At 48.9% G+C, this 20,628-nt stretch overlaps 1 protein-coding gene across 1 annotated transcript in view; it reads right to left on the bottom strand.

The window, feature by feature from the left end:
- UBE3B (ubiquitin protein ligase E3B) overlaps positions 1-20,628 on the bottom strand; it is a 164,943-nt gene that overhangs the window by 115,627 nt on the left and 28,688 nt on the right. Inside the window, exons 5-10 of the mRNA XM_075320039.1 lie at positions 20,109-20,213; positions 19,932-20,028; positions 6,706-6,791; positions 6,267-6,349; positions 4,188-4,293; positions 3,075-3,195 (exon numbers count right to left, since the gene is read on the bottom strand). Of these exons, the coding sequence (XP_075176154.1) occupies positions 3,075-3,195; positions 4,188-4,293; positions 6,267-6,349; positions 6,706-6,791; positions 19,932-20,028; positions 20,109-20,213 (598 nt within the window). The remainder of the gene's footprint in view (positions 1-3,074; positions 3,196-4,187; positions 4,294-6,266; positions 6,350-6,705; positions 6,792-19,931; positions 20,029-20,108; positions 20,214-20,628) is intronic.

Here is a 20,628-nt window from a genome sequence, read left to right as displayed (position 1 = left end):
GATCGTTCACTATGGCGTCACCATCAGGAGTATCAAGGTTGAGAGCGGCCTCAGGATCAGAATCCTGATCAGCTGTCTCCGCATCATCCACCAGAGATTCCCCCCGCAGAGACCCTGAACAATATGAAGATGTCGAGGGAATTGCCAAGCGAGCTCGCTTAGTCGGTCTGGGGCTGGGGTCTGTGTCAGAGCCCTTAGCCAGGTATCTATGAGAATCCCCGGGGGGACATTGTTGGTCCAACTGAGGGGGGCCAGGGAACAATGATTCAACAGTGTCCCTGTGCTGAGATACCGGTCTGGACTGCAAGGCTTCTAGTATCTTAGCCATAGTCTCAGAGAGTTTATCCGTAAAGACTGCAAACTCCGTCCCTGTCACCTGGAGAGTGTCAGCAGATGGCTCCCCCTGGGCCCCCCTTAGCAGAGGCTCCGGCTGAGTAAGTGCAGCAGGGGCCGAGCAGTGCACACAGTGAGGGTCAGTGGGACCTGCCGGTAGCGGCGTCGTACATGCGGCGCAGGCAGCATAGTAAGCCTGTGTTTTGGCACCCCTGCGTTTTGTGGGCGCCATGCTATTGTCTTCCCTGAGCACACAATAGGGTATATAGCCAGAAATCAACTGTGCACCATACAGTGTAAATAAACATATAATTTATAATTACACTTCTGCACAATGGGGCTAGCACCACAGGTGCTGCTTACCACCCGCTTAAAGCGGTTGTGAGGCCACCAGAATCCCTGCCTGGGTCTCCCAGAATTTGTCCCCCTCTGCAGCGTCCGAGGAGCTGACAGGAATGGCTGCCGGCGTCCTGAGGAAAGGAGGGAGCCGTGGGCGTGACCCAGAAAGTGCGGGAACTGGAGCCCCACTGTGCCCAGTGAGGAGGGTGGAGTATGCAAAGCATGCTCCAGCCCTCATTGCTGCTCGTCCCGAACAGCGTCCCGCCCTTCCCCTGCCTGTCAGGGCTGGGGGTGGGAGGAAAAGAGACTAGGCCGCAAAAGCCGGGGACTCGAGTAATAAACGCGGCCGCCGTAAAAGCGCGGCCGCGCGGAAGTCCCCGGCGCACTACAAGTCCCAGCCGCGCCTCAGTGTTAAACATGGCAGCGGCGGTCAGCGCGGTCGTCCCCAAACACAAACACACTCAGAGACGCTGAGTGTGTAATGGCACATTTAACCCGGTCAGCGCCGCGGTCCCCGGTGCACTAGCACACCCAGCAATGCTGGAGTGTTGCTGTGCGCGGTCCCCACGGGGACACAGAGTACCTCCAAGTAGCAGGGCCATGTCCCTGAACGATACCCGGCTCCTATCCAGCAGGCTCCGCAGGAGTTGTGGATGAAGCACGGTCTCAGTGCCTGGAGACCGATAGGATCCCACTTCACCCAGAGCCCTAAGGGGGATGGGGAAGGAAAAACAGCATGTGGGCTCCAGCCTCCGTACCCGCAATGGATACCTCAACCTTAACAACACCGCCGACAAGAGTGGGGTGAGAAGGGAGCATGCTGGGGGCCCTATATGGGCCCACTTTTCTTCCATCCGACATAGTCAGCAGCTGCTGCTGACTAATCTGTGGAGCTGTGCTGTGCATGTCTGCCTCCTTCGCACAAAGCAAAAAACTGAGGAGCCCGTGGGAGCACGGGGGGTGTATAGGCAGAAGGGGAGGGGCGTTACACTTTTAGTGTAATACTTTGTGCGGCCTCCGGAGGCATAGCCTATATACCCAATTGTCTGGGTCTCCCAATGGAGCGACAAAGAAATTTTATTTTCCTATTTTCCTCCTCTAAAACCAGGGTGCGTCTTATGGTCCGGTGCGTCTTAATAGTCCGAAATATAAGGTATTCTGTTGTTGATTCCATATGGACCATGACAGCAAGATCATCATGACCTGGCTAATTTAGTAACCTGTTCCACCACATGCCAAACCCTGGCACCAGTGAGAGAGTAAACCATTTGGATGAGGCAATGCTTGCAACAAATTATTCTACTTGACTCCCTAATTATAGAACCCATATAACCACCATCTGTCTTGCCCTACCTAAATTAGCATCCCCCTGGCTACCAGATGGACTGTTCTCCTGGTTCTGAGAGAGAGAGTAGTACCCACTAGAGTTGCCATTTCTGAGACTGACATCAATGCATCAAATTTGGAAATTTGCTTGTAAGAACAGAAAGCAGAAACAGCCTTCATTTTATTAGACTTATTTTCCCTTCCCCTTACTACATTAACCCAGCTCTTTGTTTGCTCCATCTGAACCACTTATCCACCCTCCATATCTTCCCCACTAATTACATGCTCAGTAAGAAGCATGCTTCTCTCAAGATTGCCAATCGCCCTTAAGGCCCAGTCATACACAACGACTTACCAGCGATCCCGACAACGATACGACCTGATAAGGATCGCTGGTAAGTCGCTGGGAGGTCGCTGGTGAGATGTCACACAGTCAGACCTTACCAACGACGCAGTAACGATGAGCGACCTGTATAACAGTCTCGGCAGATCGTTATATATATATATAACGACCCTGTTAGGAGGTCGTTGGTAGGCGTCAAACACAGCGATGCGTCCTGCCAAGCAGGACATCACCTTTGAACAAAATGGTCCGGGCCATTCAGCAATGACTAGAGATCTCACAGCAGGGGCCTGATCGCTGGTAGGTGTCACACATAACGAGATCGCTGGCGAGATTGTGGCTACGTCACAGAAACTGTGACTCAGGAACGATTTCGTTAGCGATCTCGTTGTGTGTGATGGGGCCTTTAGTTTTGCATTTGCGCCTCCAAATCTCTAATAGGAGCTTCCAGGTGGACAACATGCTCACATCTGCCACAGCGGTATTCATCCTGGTACATACATATGGCAGATTGTGCACTGGGGGAAACCTCCAATCCTCCTATCCATTATCAAAACAAACAAAAAAGAGTAAAGCCTAATCAAAAGTGAGGAAAATAGTTGTCAAAAAATGTATCTAAAACAAAATAATCCTGGCCATTTTTGTCCACTGAAAATCATCCAGTCACTATGCTTTTACAGCTTTCAGTAGAGGTCTCATCAGGTCATCATCTCCTTTACAAGCGGCACAGTACCTAGTAAGCACAGGGTATGACTCCCTTCTAGACAAACACACACATCTCTGCACTGTTCTTCCCGACTCAGGAACAAGACGAATTTATGAAAGAGTCCATTTGATTCGATCACAGATAATCTCTGAAAAAAAAAGAGACAGCTATATAAGTAAAGATCTAGCATGCACCTCAAAACAATCTCTCTAATGGAAGGACTATAGTAAAGCAGGCCATAGATCAAATGAGATCTAGGTTGACAAATCTTGTCAAATTTCAACAGAATCTGCTAACAATTTAATCTACAGGTTTATGCAGCCATCTATGATGCATTTTGCAACCATTAATCCCCTGTTCTATTGAACTTGACTGACTAAGGACTAAGGGCGGCTTTACACGTTGCGACATTGCACGTGCGATGTCGGTGGGGTCAAATCGAAAGTGACGCACATCCGGCGTCGCAGTCGATATCGCAACGTGTAAAACCTTTTTGATACGATGAACGAGCGCAAAAGCGTCGTTATCGTATCATCGCTGCAGCCTCCGACATTTCCATAATACCGATGGTGCGACAGGTACGATGTTGTTCCTCGCTCCAGCAGCAGCACACATCGCTGTGTGTGAAGCCGCAGGAGCGAGGAACATCACCTTACCTGCCGCCGGCTGCAATGAGAAGGACGGAGGTGGGCGGGATGTTTACATCCTGCTCATCTCCGCCCCTCCGCTTCAATTGGCCGCCTGCCGTCTGACGTCGCTGTGACGCCGCACGACCCGCCCCCCTAAGGAAGGAGGAGGGTCGCCGGCCAGAGGGACGTCGCGCGGCAGGTATATGCGTGTGAAGCTGCCGTAGCGATAATAATCGCTACGGGAGCTTTCACTAGATATCGCACGTGCGATGGGGGCGGGACTATCGCTGCAGCATCGGTAACACATTGTTACCGATGTCGCAACGTGCAAAGCCCGTCTAAAAGTCGCACCATGTCTTTGTCACGCTTAAATTTTAACATCAACCAACTCAGATGTTAGTGCTTACCGTAACCCCTCAAAAAAAATCAAAACAACACAAGAACACTAAGCTTTTTTTAGGTGTTAATAAATTTTCTTATGTTCATGATGTCATTTGTTTGGGCAACTTACATCTGGAGTAAGGACAGATAAATGTGATATCAATGCAGGAACGGACATTATGTGGATAAGGAATGAGCGGAGAAGATTGTCAGAAAACTGTGCGGCCAACACTGGTCTGGGAAAAAAAAGAATACATAAATTGATTATTTAGGATTCTCAAAAGCTCAATCTTTTCGCCTATCTTAGGTAAAGGGGCTCATAGATATGTTTAATGTAATGAAGAAATTAAATGTGAATATCTCATTAAAGAGGTACTCCAAAATGGCTCCAATCACATATTTCAAGCTGCAACTCATCAGGCAGTAGGACAGGTTGCCTGAAGAAACACTGCTAGACAGATATCTCTCAGCGATGTTGGAGCACGTTCCTGTCAAGCTAATCAGCAACATCATGAATGAGCATAACTGATCTTCTCATGGCTTTACAATTAGACAGGGAGCAGAGCTGAAGCAAGCTGACTGAGCAAATTGGGCTTCTCTTACTTCAGTTCACCTCTGTGCTCAGTTGCAAACCATTCTGCTCAGTCATTCTCTTTGTCCTGCTGTAAACATGTCTGACTAGCTCTCAATGTTACCGGAACTTGCTCTGCTTTGAAATTGCTCAGAGACAATTGTCTAGAGCTGCATTTCTTTAAGCAACTGTCACGCTCCCGGTCGACCGCGCCTCTCACCACCCGTCGCTGCAACCCCTGGGGTCCCCGCTCCCCGCCGAGCCCGCTCTCCTGCTACCCCGTCCAGAACTTTTCCCTTTTCCCCGTTGGCTGCGGCTCCGGGCCGCTCACTCACTGCAGAGACCTGCGCCCCAGCGTCCTGCCTCTCCTCCTGTGGTCTCGGCTCTGACTTCCGGGTTACGGCCTTCACACATGCACACTAGGGGGCGCGCGCTTGCACTCACTTAGACTTAAACGGCCAGCACAGCTGTCCGGAATATCACTAATAGTAACCTTGGGTATTTAAGACTTGCTACTCCCCATGGCCAGTGCTTGTTCAACGTGTCCCTGTAGCTTGTCTCTTGTACTGGTCGTTCAGGTCCCTCTATGCCTGTGCTTGGTGTAACTCTGTCTCTGCTTGCAGATCCTGAGTACTGTTCTGAGCACACACCCCAGCCTGATCCCAGTAACCTGCACCACTCCTTGGTTCTGGACTTCAGCCTGAACCCGTTAACCTGCACCAGCCTCCATCTCTGGACCTCAGCCTGATCCTGTTAACCTGCACCAGTCTCCGCTCCTGCTGGACTTCAGCCTAATTCCTGTGACCTGCACCAGTCTCAGTTCTGGACTTCTGCCTGATCCCGTTAACCTGTATCTGGTCCAGATCGGATCCTGCATCCAGTGACTCTTGCTGATCCCGGCTTCCGTGCATCTAGGCCCTCTGCGGTTACGCCTGACAGACCCTGTATAGGGGTTCGCTCTAGTCGGCTTCGCAAAGGAGTCCGGTGCATGGTCCGGTGGGTCTACTCCCAGGACTATCCTTACAGCAACCAATCGTGCCTAGGACAATTTGCAGCTTGAAATATGTGATAGCAGCAATCTGGGACAACTTCTCCAAGAATCCCCTTAATTATCAAAAATATAGCTTTCTAAATTACATATTTCTTTCATATTACATGCATTTACTTATACCTAGAGAAAAGTAAAAATAGACTTCATATATACACTAACTTATTTAATGAAACAACTTAGATTAAAAACCTGTATCTTTAGTATCAAATAACTTCATATTACTATAATGAAATATTCAAATTGTCTCTCCGGGAAAGGAGACAAACTCTAGCGCCACCTATTGGAAGCAGCAATCCTAAAAGTCAAAATTGGCCTTTTAACAAGCCTTTTCATATGACCTAGGATATATGGCCAGATCAGAATCCCAATTTGCAGACACGGTGTTTCGGGGTGATTGCCCCTCGTCAGTGCAAAGTGTGGGTATCTGATCTGGCTTTATGAGAAGCCATGTGGGGACCATGGGGGAAGACTATTCTCCTTATGGAGACCTGACAAACCAAAATATGAAGAATAGGTATATTTTAACACACAAACAGAAAATACAGCATCCATTACTATAACTGCAAAATTATTACAATAAAGCATACCGCAATGCCAGAGAAAATAATGCTGTTAATGTGGCTTTCGACAGGGACGGTCGGGATCTAGCAAGACCATTGGTGAGAAGAATCTGCAAAAATAAATTCTCGTTTTCTTATAAGAATTATAGAATTGATTACCTGTACTGCTAATATGATCTAATCACAGTATAAGAACTGCATAAAACCAAAAATGGGAAATATAATTTCTAACAATAAAGGCTATGAATACTACCCATTATGTAACCTGAAATGACGTTAACATTTCATAATGAAGTACTGTATTGCCACTATCCAAACAAAATATCAGGAAACTATATTACAATTGACAAATCGTTACACATTCCAAAAATTACTCACTTTAAATATAGGTCAATACAGCAGCTGATAAATGAAACCCAACACAGAACACTCAAATTCCCCGATACTGATCACTCATACAAAATACCTGTAATACAGAATAGAATCCTTTTTGATTGAGATGGCCCATGATGTTTGCACAGATATGGGTCATTGCAGGTCTCAGATTTTCTCCTAAAAGACCCAAAGTGACAGCAAATTTAACATGAAGAATTAGAATAGCAGTAACATGATCAATCCTACTGATAAACTTCAGCTGCTCTAGACAGACCTGTGACCCCCAGAGGGAAGAGCAATAATAATCTCAGTACAAAGCAACAATGTTACATGAAGTCCAGACTAAAACACAAATAGTTTCCTGTCCCAGTTTATTTCCTCTCACAGGGGTTGTCCAGTAACAAAATGTAAAAGAAGGGAATTTTGTTTACTTACCGTAAATTCCTTTTCTTCTAGCTCTAATTGGGAGACCCAGACAATTGGGTGTATAGCTACTGCCTCCGGAGGCCACACAAAGTATTACACTTAAAAGTGTAAGGCCCCTCCCCTTCTGCCTATACACCCCCCGTGGGATCACGGGCTCCTCAGTTTTAGTGCAAAAGCAAGAAGGAGGAAAGCCAATAAACTGGTTTAAAGCAAATTCAATCCGAAGGAATATCGGAGAACTGAAACCATTCAACATGAACAACATGTATATACAAAAAAACAGGGGCGGGTGCTGGGTCTCCCAATTAGAGCTAGAAGAAAAGGAATTTACGGTAAGTAAACAAAATTCCCTTCTTCTTTGTCGCTCTATTGGGAGACCCAGACAATTGGGATGTCCAAAAGCAATCCCTGGGTGGGTAAATAATACCTCGTAGTAGAGCCGTAAAACGGCCCCTTCCTACAAGTGGGCAACTGCCGCCTGAAGGACTCCTCTGACTATGCTGGCATCCGCCGAAGCATAGGCATGCACCTGATAGTGTTTCGTGAAAGTGTGGAGGCTGGACCAGGTAGCCGCCTGACACACATGCTGAGCCGTAGCCTGGTGCCTCAAAGCCCAGGACGCACCCACAGCTCTGGTAGAATGGGCCTTCAGCCCTGAGGGAACCGTAAGCCCCGCAGAACGATAAGCTTGAGAATTGGTTCCTTGATCCACCGAGCCGGGCTTGATTTGGAAGCCTGCGACCCTTTACGCTGGCTAGCGACAAGGACAAGAATGCATCCGAGCGGCGCAGGGGCGCCGTACGATAGATGTAGAGTCTGAGTGTTCTCACCAGATCTAATCAAGTGCAAATCCTTTTCACATTGGTGAACTGGATGAGGACAAACAGAGGGTACGGGGATACCCTGATTGAGATGAAAGGGGGGAAACCACCTTAGAGATAAATTCCGGAACCGGACGCAGAACCCCTTGACCTGGTGAGACACCGGGAAGGGGGCCTTGCACGACAATGCTGCCCGGACAGACACTCTCCGAAGTGAAGTGACTGCCACAAGGAAAACCACTTTCTGCGAAAGGCGTGAGAGGGAAAAAACTCTCATAGGCTCGAATGGTGGTTTCTGAAGAACCATCAGCACTCTGTTCAAATCACAGGGTTCTAACAGTCGTTTGTAAGGAGGGACTAATCGGCAAACCCCCTGCAGGAACGTGCGTACCTGAGGAAGTGTTGCTAGGCGCTTCTGAGAAAATACAGAGAGCGCTGAGATTTGTCCCTTAAGGGAGCCGAGCGACAAACCTTTTTCCAAACCGGATTGCAGGAAGGAAAGAAAGTAGGCAAGGCAAATGGCCAGGGAGAAACTCCCTGAGCAGAGCACCAAGATAAGAATATCTTCCACGTTCTGTGGTAGATCTTGGCAGATGTGGGTTTTCTGGCCTGTTTCATAGTGGTAATGACCTCTTGAGATAACCCTGCAGATGCTAGGATCCAGGACTCAATGGCCACACCGTCAGGTTGAGGGCCGCAGAATTCAGATGGAAAAACGGCCCTTGAGACAGCAAGTCTGGTCGGTCTGGTAGAGCCCACGGTTGGCCTACCGCGAGATACCACAGATCCGGGTACCACGACCTCGTTGGCCCGTCTGGAGCGACGAGGATGGCGCGGCGGCAGTCGGACCTGATCTTGCGTAACACTCTGGGCAACAGTGCCAGAGGAGGAAACACATAAGGGAGTTGAAACTGCGACCAATCCTGAACTAAGGCGTCTGCCGCCAGAGCTCTGTTATCTTGAGACCGTGCCATGAATGTTGGGACCTTGTTGTTGTGCCGGGACGCTATTAGGTCGACGTCCGGCATCTCCCAGCGGCAACAGATCTCCTGAAACACGTCCGGGTGAAGAGACCATTCCCCTGCGTCCATGCCCTGGCGACTGAGAAAATCTGCTTCCCAGTTTTCTACGCCCGGGATGTGAACTGCGGATATGGTGGAAATTCGGAACTGCTTGCCTTCCAGCCACTGCTGGAAGGCTTGTAGGGCAAGATACACTGCCCTGATTTCCAGAACATTGATCTGAAGGGTGGACTCCTGCTGAGTCCACGTACCTTGAGCCCTGTGGTGGAGAAAAACTGCTCCCCACCCTGACAGACTCGCGTCCGTTGTGACCACCGCCCAGGATGGGGGTAGGAAAGGCTTTCCTTTTGACAATGAGGGGGGAAGAAGCCACTACTGAAGAGAATCCTTGGCCGCCTGAGAAAGGGAGACGTTCCTGTGTAGGGACGTCGACTTCCCGTCCCATTGGCGGAGAATGTCCCATTGTAGTGGACGCAGATGAAACTGCGCGAAAGGGACTGCCTCCATTGCTGCTACCATCTTCCCTAGGAAGTGCATGAGGCGTCTCAAGGGGTGCGACTGGCCCTGAAGGAGAGATTGCACCCCTGTCTGTAGTGAACGCTGTTTGTTCAGCGGAAGCATCACTATCGCTGAGAGAGTACGAAACTCCATGCCAAGATATGTTAGCGATTGGGTCGGGGTCAGATTTGACTTTGAAAAGTTGATGATCCACCCGAAACTCTGGAGAGTCTCCAGTGCAACGTTCAGGCTGTGTTGGCATGCCTCTTGAGAGGGTGCCTTGACAAGTAGATCGTCCAAGTAAGGGATCACAGAGTGACCCTGAGAGTGCAGGACTGCTACTACTGCTGCCATGACCTTGGTGAAGACCCGTGGGGCTGTCGCCAGACCGAAAGGCAGGGCTACGAACTGAAGGTGTTCGTCTCCTATAACGAAGCGTAGAAAAACGCTGGTGCTCTGGAGCAATCGACACGTGGAGATAAGCATCCATGATGTCTATTGATGCTAGGAAATCTCCTTGAGACATTGAGGCGATGACGGAGCGGAGGGATTCCATCCGGAACCGCCTGGTTTTCACATGCTTGTTGAGCAGTTTTAGGTCCAGAACAGGACGGAAAGACCCGTCCTTTTTTGGCACCACAACAAATTGGAGTAAAAACCGTGACCTTGCTCCTGAAGAGGAACAGGGATCACCACTCCTTCTGCCTTTAGAGAGCACCCGCCTGCAGAAGGGCACCGGCTCGGTCGGGAGGTGGAGAAGTTCTGAAGAATCGAGTCGGAGGACGAGAACTGAACTCTATCCTGTACCCGTGAGACAGAATGTCTCTCACCCAACGGTCTTTGACCTGTGGCAGCCAAATGTCGCCAAAGCGGGAGAGCCTGCCACCGACCGAGGATGCGGAGAGAGGAGGCCGAAAGTCATGAGGAAGCCGCCTTGGTAGCGGTTCCTCCGGCTGCCTTCTTTGGGCGTGACTGAGCCCGCCAAGAATCTGAGCTCCTCCGATCCTTTTGAGTCCTTTTGGACGAGGAGAATTGGGACCTGCCCGAGCCTCGAAAGGACCGAAACCTCGACTGTCCCCTCCTCTGTTGGGGTTTGTTAGGTTTGGGCTGGGGTAAGGAAGAATCCTTACCCTTGGACTGTTTAATGATTTCATCCAATCTCTCACCAAACAGTCTGTCACCAGAAAATGGCAAACTGGTTAAGCACTTATTTGGAAGCAGAATCTGCCTTCCCTTCCCTTAACCACAAGGCTCTGCGTAAAACCACGGAGTTGGCGGACGCCACTGCCGTACGGCTCGTAGAGTCCAGGACAGCATTAATAGCGTAAGACGCAAATGCAGATATTTGAGAGGTTAAGGACGCTACTTGCGGAACAGATGTACGTGTGACAGTGTCAATCTGCGCAAGACCAGCTGAAATAACTTGGAGTGCCCATACAGCTGCGAATGCTGGAGCAAACGACGCGCCGATAGCTTCATAGATGGATTTCAACCAGAGCGCCATCTGTCTGTCAGTGGCATCTTTAAGTGAAGCCCCATCGTCCACTGCAACTATGGATCTAGTCGCAAGCCTGGAGATTGGAGGATCCACCTTTGGACACTGGGTCCAGCACTTGACCACGTCAGGGGGAAAGGGATAACGTGTATCCTTAAGACGTTTGGAGAAACGCTTATCTGGATAAGCGTGGTGTTTGTGAACTGCTTCTCTGAAGTCAGAGTGGTCCAGAAAAGTACTCAATTTACGCTTGGGATACCTGAAATGGAATTTCTCCTGCTGTGAAGCTGACTCCTCCACTGGAGGAGCTGAGGGAGAAATATCCAACATTCCATTGATGGACGCTATAAGATCATTCACTATGGCGTCACCATCAGGGGTATCCAGATTGAGAGCGGTCTCAGGATCAGAATCCTGATCAGCTACCTCTGCCTCATCATACAGAGAGTCCTCCTGCTGGGACCCTGACCAGTGTGATGAAGTCGAGGGCCGCTCCCAGCGAGCTCGCTTAGGCTGTCTGGGACTGTCGTCCGTGTCAGAGCCTTCACCCTAGGATGCATGGGACCCCCCCGGAGCACGGATTTGTTCCAAATGAGGGGGGCCAGGGAGCATTGAATCAACAGTGCCCATGGTCTGAGTTACCGGTCTGGACTGCAAAGTCTCTAGGATTTTAGTCATAGTCAGAGACAATCTATCAGCAAAAACTGCAAACTCCGTCCCTGTCACCTGGACAGTGTTCACAGGTGGTTCTCCTTGGGCCACCTCTAGCAGAGACCCCGGCTGAGCAAGTGCTACAGGGGAGCATTGCACCCAATGGGGGTCAGTGGAACCTGCCGGTAGAACAGCCTCACATGCGGTACAAGCAGCATAGAAAGCCTGTGCCTTGGCACCCTTGCTTTTTGCGGACGACATGCTGTTGTCTAGCCATCTAGGAGGGTATATAGCCAAGAATAGCGACCGTACAGTGCAATGTATAACATACAAGCATAAAGTACAAATGAACACTTCGGCACTAGTGGGGTCAGCACCTCAGGTGCTGCTTACCGCCCGCTCAAAAGCGGGTGTGTGGTCGCCCGAATCCTGTGTCTGGGTCTCCAAGAGCTTGTCTCCCTTCTCCAGCTCAGACTGCAAACAGGAATGGCTGCCGGCGTCCTGTGGAGAGGGGCGGGCCGTGGGCATGCCCCAGACAAAGTGCGGGAAACTGGCGTCTCACTGTGCCCAGTGAGGGGGCTGGAGTATGCTAAGCAGACTCCAGCCCTCGGCGCTGACGTTCTGAACAGCGTCCCGCCCTTCCCCTGACTGGCAGGCCTGGGGGCGGGAACGAAACGAAACTAGGCCGCAAAAGCCGGGGACTCGATTTATACGCGCGGCCGTCGTATAAGCACGGCCAGCGCGGAAGTCCCCGGCGCACCACAAGTCCCAGCCGCGCCACAGTGTAAAAACAGCCAGCAGCGGCCGGCGCGGCAGTTCCTAATACATAAACTCACTCAGCTAAGCTGCAGTGAGTAATAGCACAAGCGCTCCGCGCTGTTGTCCCCGGCGCACTAACACACCCAGCATGCTGGTGTGTGTGTGCGCGATTTGTACGGGGACACAGAGTACCTTAATGTAGCAGGGCCCTGTCCCTGACGATACTCAGCTCCATATCCAGCAGGTTCTCCGGGTCTGTGGATGGAGCACGGTCTCAGTGCCTGGAGACCGGTAAGATCCCACTTCACCCAGAGCCCTGAGGGGGATGGGGAAGGAAAGCAGCATGTGGGCTCCAGCCTCCGTACCCGCAATGGATACCTCAACCTTAACAAACACCGCCGACAAGAGTGGGGTGAGAAGGGAGCATGCTGGGGGCCCTATATGGGCCCACTTTTCTTCCATCCGACATAGTCAGCAGCTGCTGCTGACTAAAACAGTGGAGCTATGCGTGGATGTCTGACCTCCTTCGCACAAAGCATGAAAACTGAGGAGCCCGTGATCCCACGGGGGGTGTATAGGCAGAAGGGGAGGGGCCTTACACTTTTAAGTGTAATACTTTGTGTGGCCTCCGGAGGCAGTAGCTATACACCCAATTGTCTGGGTCTCCCAATAGAGCGACAAAGAAAAGAAGATTTCGGGTACTCACCGTAAAATCTCTTTCTCGGAGCCTTCAATAGGGAACATAGGAAACCATTGCACACAGGAAACCATAGGTGTAAGTTGCTGCCAATAGGAGGCTAACATTAGGCAAGAAAAAAGTTAGCTCCTCCTCAGAAGTATACACCCACCAACCAGAGCCAAGGGTGAAAGCAGTGGTAAAAGCAACCTGAGATAAAAACAAACTGGCCCAACAGAGGCATCTAAAAAGAGATCGTGCTGTGCCCCCTGTGAAGACTCAGAGAAAGAGATTTTAGGGCGAGTACCCAAAATCTTCTTTTCTCTATCGCTTCTTTGGGGAACACAAGAAAACATGGGACATCCAAAAGCAGTCACAGGAAAAAAAGACAAGAAAAATAGAAACTCCACCGTAAACGAATATGGGTTAGAACTATCAGATGAGGTGACCAGTTCTCCTGTCAAAGGTCTTTCTCAAGTAGGAAGATGGCGGTCCGAAGCCTACTTCGGGGGTGTGAATAGCTGGAGGCATCAGCACACACTGTTCAGTCCATGACCAGATTCCTTTGCCGTGACCACTCAAGAATGTCTCGGTGTTGTCGATAGATGCGGAGGGTGGTTGACAGAAGATAATACCAAAGGAAGAGAGGCAAAATAACAGCTCAGAGTTTCAGATGCAGAAGGGGAAGAAGGCTTGCTAAGCCTACCAGCAATCCAGAAGTGTGTGACACTGGAATAAAGATCTCCAAATAGCATCTATCCTCACAATCTAGCAACAACTGAAAGGGTCTCTTGTGAAGAATGGAAGAAGGACACCCCTACCAGGCCAAGATTACTTGGCTGGGGATAGACTGTATATAAAAGAAACCTCTTGGACATAGTGGAGCCTGGAGTTATAGTGATTGAATTGCAGGAAGAGAAGTAGAGAACCTATCTATAGAGAGAAAGAGAAAGATTATGCTCCAGATGACTAGGTACTGGGTTGGAAAAAGAGTTTAAATGAAGAAGGCCCAACATGTGTGCTCCGAGAGACGAGGAAAGACTCTCACAGTGAGCTTAGAGAAGAGCTTGAACCATATGAGATACAGAAAAGGAAAATTAAGATCTCTGTGATGCAAACAGAAGCATACGTCAGTCGCAAACATTCTCGTAAGGACACATGGGATGCAGTTAAGCCAAAGTGAACGACATGAGCTGACAGAGACACTCTTGAACTCTTTAGGGTACTTTACACGCTGCGATCTCGCTAGCGAGATCGCAAGCGATCGTACCCGCCCCCGTCGGTTGTGCGACACGGGCAAATCGCTGCCCGTGGTGCACAACCTCGTTAGTCCCCGTCACACGGACTTACCTGCCCTGCGACGTCACTCTGGTCGGCGAACAGCCTCCTTTCTAAGGGGGCGGTTCGTACGGCGTCACAGCAACGTCACACAGCAGGCGTCCAATAGAAGCGGAGGGGCGGAGATGAGCGGGATGTAACATCCCACCCACCTCCTTCCTTCCGCATTGCCGGCGGGACGCAGGTAAGGAGATGTTCGTCGCTCCTGCGGTGTCACCCACAGCGATGTGTGGTGCCGCAGGAAAGAGGAACAACATCACTAATAAGCAGACAACGATTCTTGGTTTCAGGACGACCTCTCCACGGCAAACAATTTTGACCTCTTTTGCGATCGTTTAAGGTCGCCCGTAGGTATCACACACTGCGATCTCGTTAAGGAAGCCGGATGTGCATCACAAACACCGTGACCCCGACGATAATTCACTAACGATATCGCAGCGTGTAAAGCCCCCTTATGGCAGTCTAGAAAAAAAGGATGATCTGAGGCATCATCAAGTCCGCTGAGAGGAAGAAGCCCATCTGTTCCATGGAAGTTATCCCCGGTGGCGGGTATTCCAAACTGAAAAAGAAAGGGGAACACCCTGACATGTGAGTTCGATATCCAGGTAGTACCGTCCCACCATTGGACCAAGAAAAGGTCTAAAGAATAAACCTGATCAGCTTCACTCTGGTTGTTGGGTGTATAATACTGAAGAGGAGCAAACTTTTTCTTGCCTGGTGTCAGCCTCCTAGTGGCAGGAGCATACACCCATGGTTTCCTGTGTCCTCTAAGGAAGCGATAGAGAAATTAATCTTACTAATATATTATATTGTTTGAATCTGCTTAGGTCCTCCTACTTAGCGCCTCTGTCCTGGACTAACTGAGCCCACGTCAGCATTTGTTCCAACAAAGGCTGTATTAGTGATCTGAACAGGGGCTGTTAGTCTGGGTCAGGTCCTCAGTTAAGCCAGCACCCATTCTCCATAATGGCGCCTCACCCAGACCCCTAAATGCTGTGAAGGCGTAGTCAGGTCAATATCCGAGGGTCAGAAATCCAGGAGAGCACGTAATAGGTTCAGGGAGAAAACAGAGATGTGGTCAGGAAACAGTCCGAGGTCAGAAGGCAGGATGTCATGACAGGAACAGGAAGCGGGCAAATAGAAGTCAAATAACAGTCTGGGGTCAGAAAACCAAGATCAGAACACTAACAAAGACACAAGCCAACAGCAGAACTGCAGAACCGGAGAATACAACTGGCAAGGTTCTGGGTGAGCATGCTCAGTATAGAAGCCTGAACAGTTTCCAGGAAGGTGGAACATCTGAGAGATCAGCACCAACATGGAATCCTCCACTGTCAATCAGGCTGCAAGCTAAGTACCTAAGGAAGAAGCAACAGAGCATCTCCAAAGGCAAAATGCTCTGCACAGAGGAATCGTGACATAACTCCTATCTCAGTAAGGGGAAAGTCTTCACTGAATACAGATGTTACCCCAGAATTGCTAATTTGGATAATAACTGATCAATTCTGATAGAGAAAGAAGCAGATTTGTCTAATAAGAGATATTACAAAGTTGCTTATTTTCATGTGTACTATTCATTTATGACATAAAAATTAAAACAATGGTAACTCTTTAACTGTTTTAGAGTAGAAATCCCCCTTTTATAACATATTGGTCTTGGATTTCCATACAATATGCTTATCACAACTGCATCTAACATACTTAATACGGACATCATTCTAATAATCTATAACACAAATATCACCACATTGGCAAAATTTCATGGGAACTGTAAAATAAAGATAATATAACCTAAAGCTACCAGGCCCGTCACTAGTTCTGCATGTTATACAATTGATACTATCAATCGTGGTCATAAAATACAGTACAAAACTCTATCATGGTCCTAAGAAAATGATTGCATGTTGTCAGCAAAATATTACCACTGATCTCCTATATTGTATTTATTAAAGTGCTGGGGGTCTAAGGCTATGTGCGCACTAGGCGTTTTTTTCACGCTGCGTTTTTATGTGCGTTTTTGTCTAAAAAACGCACCCGCGGCTAAAAAAACGCGGCAAAAACGCATGCGTTTTTGCCGCGATTTGGTGCGTTTTTTCTCACTGCGTTTTTAATCAGTGCACAATGCCATTAAAGATTGTTGATGAAAAAAAAAAAGGTCTGATGTCATTTCCTTCTTCAAAATGTTCATTGTATGCAGGAGAGCAGACAGCTGCAGAACTAGTGTATGCAGGAGAGCAGACAGCAGCTGCAGAACTACAAGTCTCAGCATCCTCCATTCACTAGTGTATGCAGGAGAGCAGACAGCAGCTGCAGAACTACAAGTCTCAGCATCCTCCATTCACTAGTGTATGCAGGAGAGCAGACAGCAGCTGCAGAACTACAAGTCTCAGCATCCTCCATTCACTAGTGTATGCAGGAGAGCAGACAGCAGCTGCAGAACTACAAGTCTCAGCATCCTCCATTCACTAGTGTATGCAGGAGAGCAGACAGCAGCTGCAGAACTACAAGTCTCAGCATCCTCCATTCACTAGTGTATGCAGGAGAGCAGACAGCAGCTGCAGAACTACAAGTCTCAGCATCCTCCATTCACTAGTGTATGCAGGAGAGCAGACAGCAGCTGCAGAACTACAAGTCTCAGCATCCTCCATTCACTAGTGTATGCAGGAGAGCAGACAGAAGCTGCAGAACTACAAGGCTCAGCATCCTCCTTCCAGGACTGTATGCAGTTTTTTGCCCAAAAAGAAAAAAAAAATGACATGGGCTTCGCCATATTTTTGTATGCTAGCCGGGTACAGCAGGCAGGTACGGGCTGCCCCCAACCCCCAGCTGCCTATTTGTACCCGGCTGGGAGCCAAAAATATAGAGAAGCCCTTTTTTTTAATTATTTCATGAAATAATTAAAAAAAAAAAATGACGTGGGCTTCGCCTAATTTTTGAGTCCAGCCGGGTACAACTAGGCAGCTGGGGATTGGAATCCACAGTGCAGGGTGCCCATGCTTTCTGGGCACCCCCACTGCGAATTGCAGTCCGCAGCCACCCCAGAAAATGGCGCTTTCATAGAAGCGCCATCTTCTGGCGCTGTATCCAACTCTTCCAGCTGCCCTGGTGACGGGTGGCTAGCCGGGTAATAATGGAGTTAGGGCTAGCTGTATATTATCAGCTAGCCCTAAGCCCGAAATTCATGGTGTCACGCCAATATTAGACATGGCCACCATGAATTTCTAGTAATGATAAAAAAAAAACACAACACACAGAAAAATATTTTTATTAGAAATAAAACACAACACAATTAGTGACTCCATCTTTATTGAAATAAACCCCCCTCCGCAGTAATCCTGGGTCAGGGTCCCGCGCCGTCCAATCAGGATCCAATATCATCTGATCGGTTTGCTGGAAGGCAAAGCGATCAGATGATGTGTCAGGATCAAGTGCCTGAATCACATGACACATCAGCTGATTGTATAAAAGCCGATTATACAATCAGCTGATGCATCAGTAGAAAAAAAAAAAAAAATAATACTCACTTATGTGCTGTGGTGATTACCGGCAGCTCCTGGAGCGATCGATTGGACAGGAGTCTGATCCTATACGATCGCTGCCGGAGCTGCCGGTAATCAGCTGATGAAGTCCCCTGACGGCAGGATCAGCTGATAGCCGGCCGGGCGCGAAAAAGCCGGCGACACCGCGATCAGCTGATGCGTCAGGTGACTGCATCAGGTGATCCACCGCCAGGTCCTGCAAGCAAGGTCCTGCCCCGGGGAGACTGCACACAGCCAGAGCGGCGGGACCGGGAGGAGATGGGAGCGGGCATGGCACCGGGACTCTGCGGACAGGTGAGTATATGACATTTTTTTTTTTTTCTACTGTTCACTTTGGTTTTCGCCGCTGCCTCCACCTCCCGCCCAGACATGGCGCCGCACGGAGCTGACATGCACAGGACGGGAGGTGGAGGCAGCGGTGACGGTACCGGGAGGATTCATGCTTCTGTGTTTACCAACAGAAGGAATCCTCTTCCTGTACACGTCACTGTAGTACCCACCCCTTGCGTTTATAGCTGCGTTTTTAGTCATAGAAACGCGGCTATATGCGTTATTCATTGCGTTTTTAACATCTCATTGAATTCAATGAGTGAAAAACGCAGTGGAAAACGCAGAAATAATTGACATGCTGCGTTTTTGTGGTCACCACAAAAACGCAGCTAAAAAAAAACGCTGTGTGAGGACAGCACTTCTGAAAACCCATTGACATTGCTGGGGAAGCAATGTCACTGCGTTTTCAGCACAAAAACGCGGTAAAAAACGCCGCTAAAAACGCGGCAAAAACGCCTAGTGCGCACATAGCCTAAGTCCACCAAAGACAACATTTTAAAGGAGTCTGTATGTTTCCCTTTGTTTGCCTGGATCTTCTCTTGATGGGGACAGTAGTGATGATGTTTGTAAAGCTGGAAACAGCACAGGATAGAGGGGAATGCCTGCATTCATTCACTTTTTAGCTCACAGAGACCAGCTGCAGCAGCATGGAGGACATTATTGCGGAGCTGAGCTGTGTTGATCTGTGTCAAGCTATGATATTAGATTAAGAAAACTTTGTACAGAGCTCTGCATAATGTTATTCTATCTGTCTCTGTCTGTTCCTTTCCCTACTCCTTACTTCTCCTGTACTATCCCCTCTCCATAGAGGATAATGAGAGGGCAATCTGTTCCTCTGAGCAAGACAGACTTAAGCTGGTGTCACACACAGCGACAACGACAACGACGTCGCTGCTACGTCACCATTTTCTGTGACGTTGCAGCGACGTCCCGTCGCTGTCGCTGTGTGTGACATCCAGCAACGACCTGGCCCCTGCTGTGAGGTCGCCGGTCGTTGCTGAATGTCCAGCTTCATTTTTTGGTCGTCACTCTCCCGCTGTGACACACACATCGCTGTGTGTGACAGCGAGAGAGCGACGAAATGAAGCGAGCAGGAGCCGGCACTGGCAGCTGCGGTAAGCTGTAACCAGCGTAAACATCGGGTAACCAAGGGAAGACCTTTCCCTGGTTACCCGATGTTTACGCTGGTTACCAGCCTCCGCTCTTGCTGCCAGCGCCGGCTCCTGCACTGTGACATGTGGCTGCAGTATGCATCGGGTAATTAACCCGATGTATACTGTAGCAAGGAGAGCAAGGAGCCAGCGCTAAGCAGTGCGCGCGGCTCCCTGCTCTCTGAACTGTGACATGTAGCTGCAGCACACATCGGGTTAATTAACCCGATGTATACTGTAGGAGAGCAAGGAGCCAGCGCTAAGCGCAGCTCCCTGCTCTCTGCACATGTAGCAAAGCGACGTTATGATCGCTGCTTCTGCTGTGTTTGACAGCTAAGCAGCGATCATAACAGCGACTTACAAGGTCGCTGTTACGTCACCGAAAATGGTGACGTAACAGCGACGTCGTTGTCGCTGTCGTTTAGTGTGAACCCAGCTTTAAGATGATTCTTTAAGGTGGCTGATAAGCTCATGAGGCAAGGGGATGGAGGGGAGAAGTGTCTGATAAGTGGGGAAGGAATCTGATTTGTCTAATAACATACATTACTAATCGCCTATAGTATTGATTTATGCAAAGTACGTTGAAAGTACAGTTCCCTTGTATGTCATACCTTTCCCTCTGCAGATCTTCCAGGTGGAGGTATCTGTGAAGTTGACCAGCATGGTGAGGTAGACAGTGATGAGCTTGGAATCCTGAAGGATATCAGGCTGAACAGAGAACAAGACAAATATCTGAGCATGGCAGCAAAGAAAATGTATTACGTGACTATCATTTCTTATGAACTCACTTTTAACATCTTAAGAAACTCGCAGCACAGCCATAAAATGTCTTTAATTTGTTTTATCCACAAGAGAGTGAGATCTTTAGACAAGGCAAGGGAAATGAACCAGACCTGGAAGAGAAATAATCCAATAGAAAATGCATTTTATACAACGCAGTAGTTTAACATTGACAAATGCAGGACTTTTTAAGGAAACCTGACTTGCTTAGGATCACAATCATGTAAAGGTGTGAGGTTAAAAGAAGGGAATTTTGTTTACTTACCGTAAATTCCTTTTCTTCTAGCTCCTATTGGGAGACCCAGACAATTGGGTGTATAGCTTCTGCCTCCGGAGGCCACACAAAGTATTACACTTTAAAAAGTGTAACCCCTCCCCTCTGCCTATACACCCTCCCGTGCATCACGGGCTCCTCAGTTTTGGTGCAAAAGCAGGAAGGAGGAAACTTATAAATTGGTCTAAGGTAAATTCAATCCGAAGGATGTTCGGAGAACTGAACCATGAACCAAAAGAACAATTCAACATGAA

Source organism: Anomaloglossus baeobatrachus, chromosome 1 (assembly GCF_048569485.1).
Source record: "Anomaloglossus baeobatrachus isolate aAnoBae1 chromosome 1, aAnoBae1.hap1, whole genome shotgun sequence".
NCBI classification, from domain to species: Eukaryota; Metazoa; Chordata; class Amphibia; order Anura; family Aromobatidae; genus Anomaloglossus; species Anomaloglossus baeobatrachus.
The sequence above is the reverse complement of the archived record's forward strand: the minus strand, read 5'-3'. Positions and strand labels throughout refer to the sequence as shown.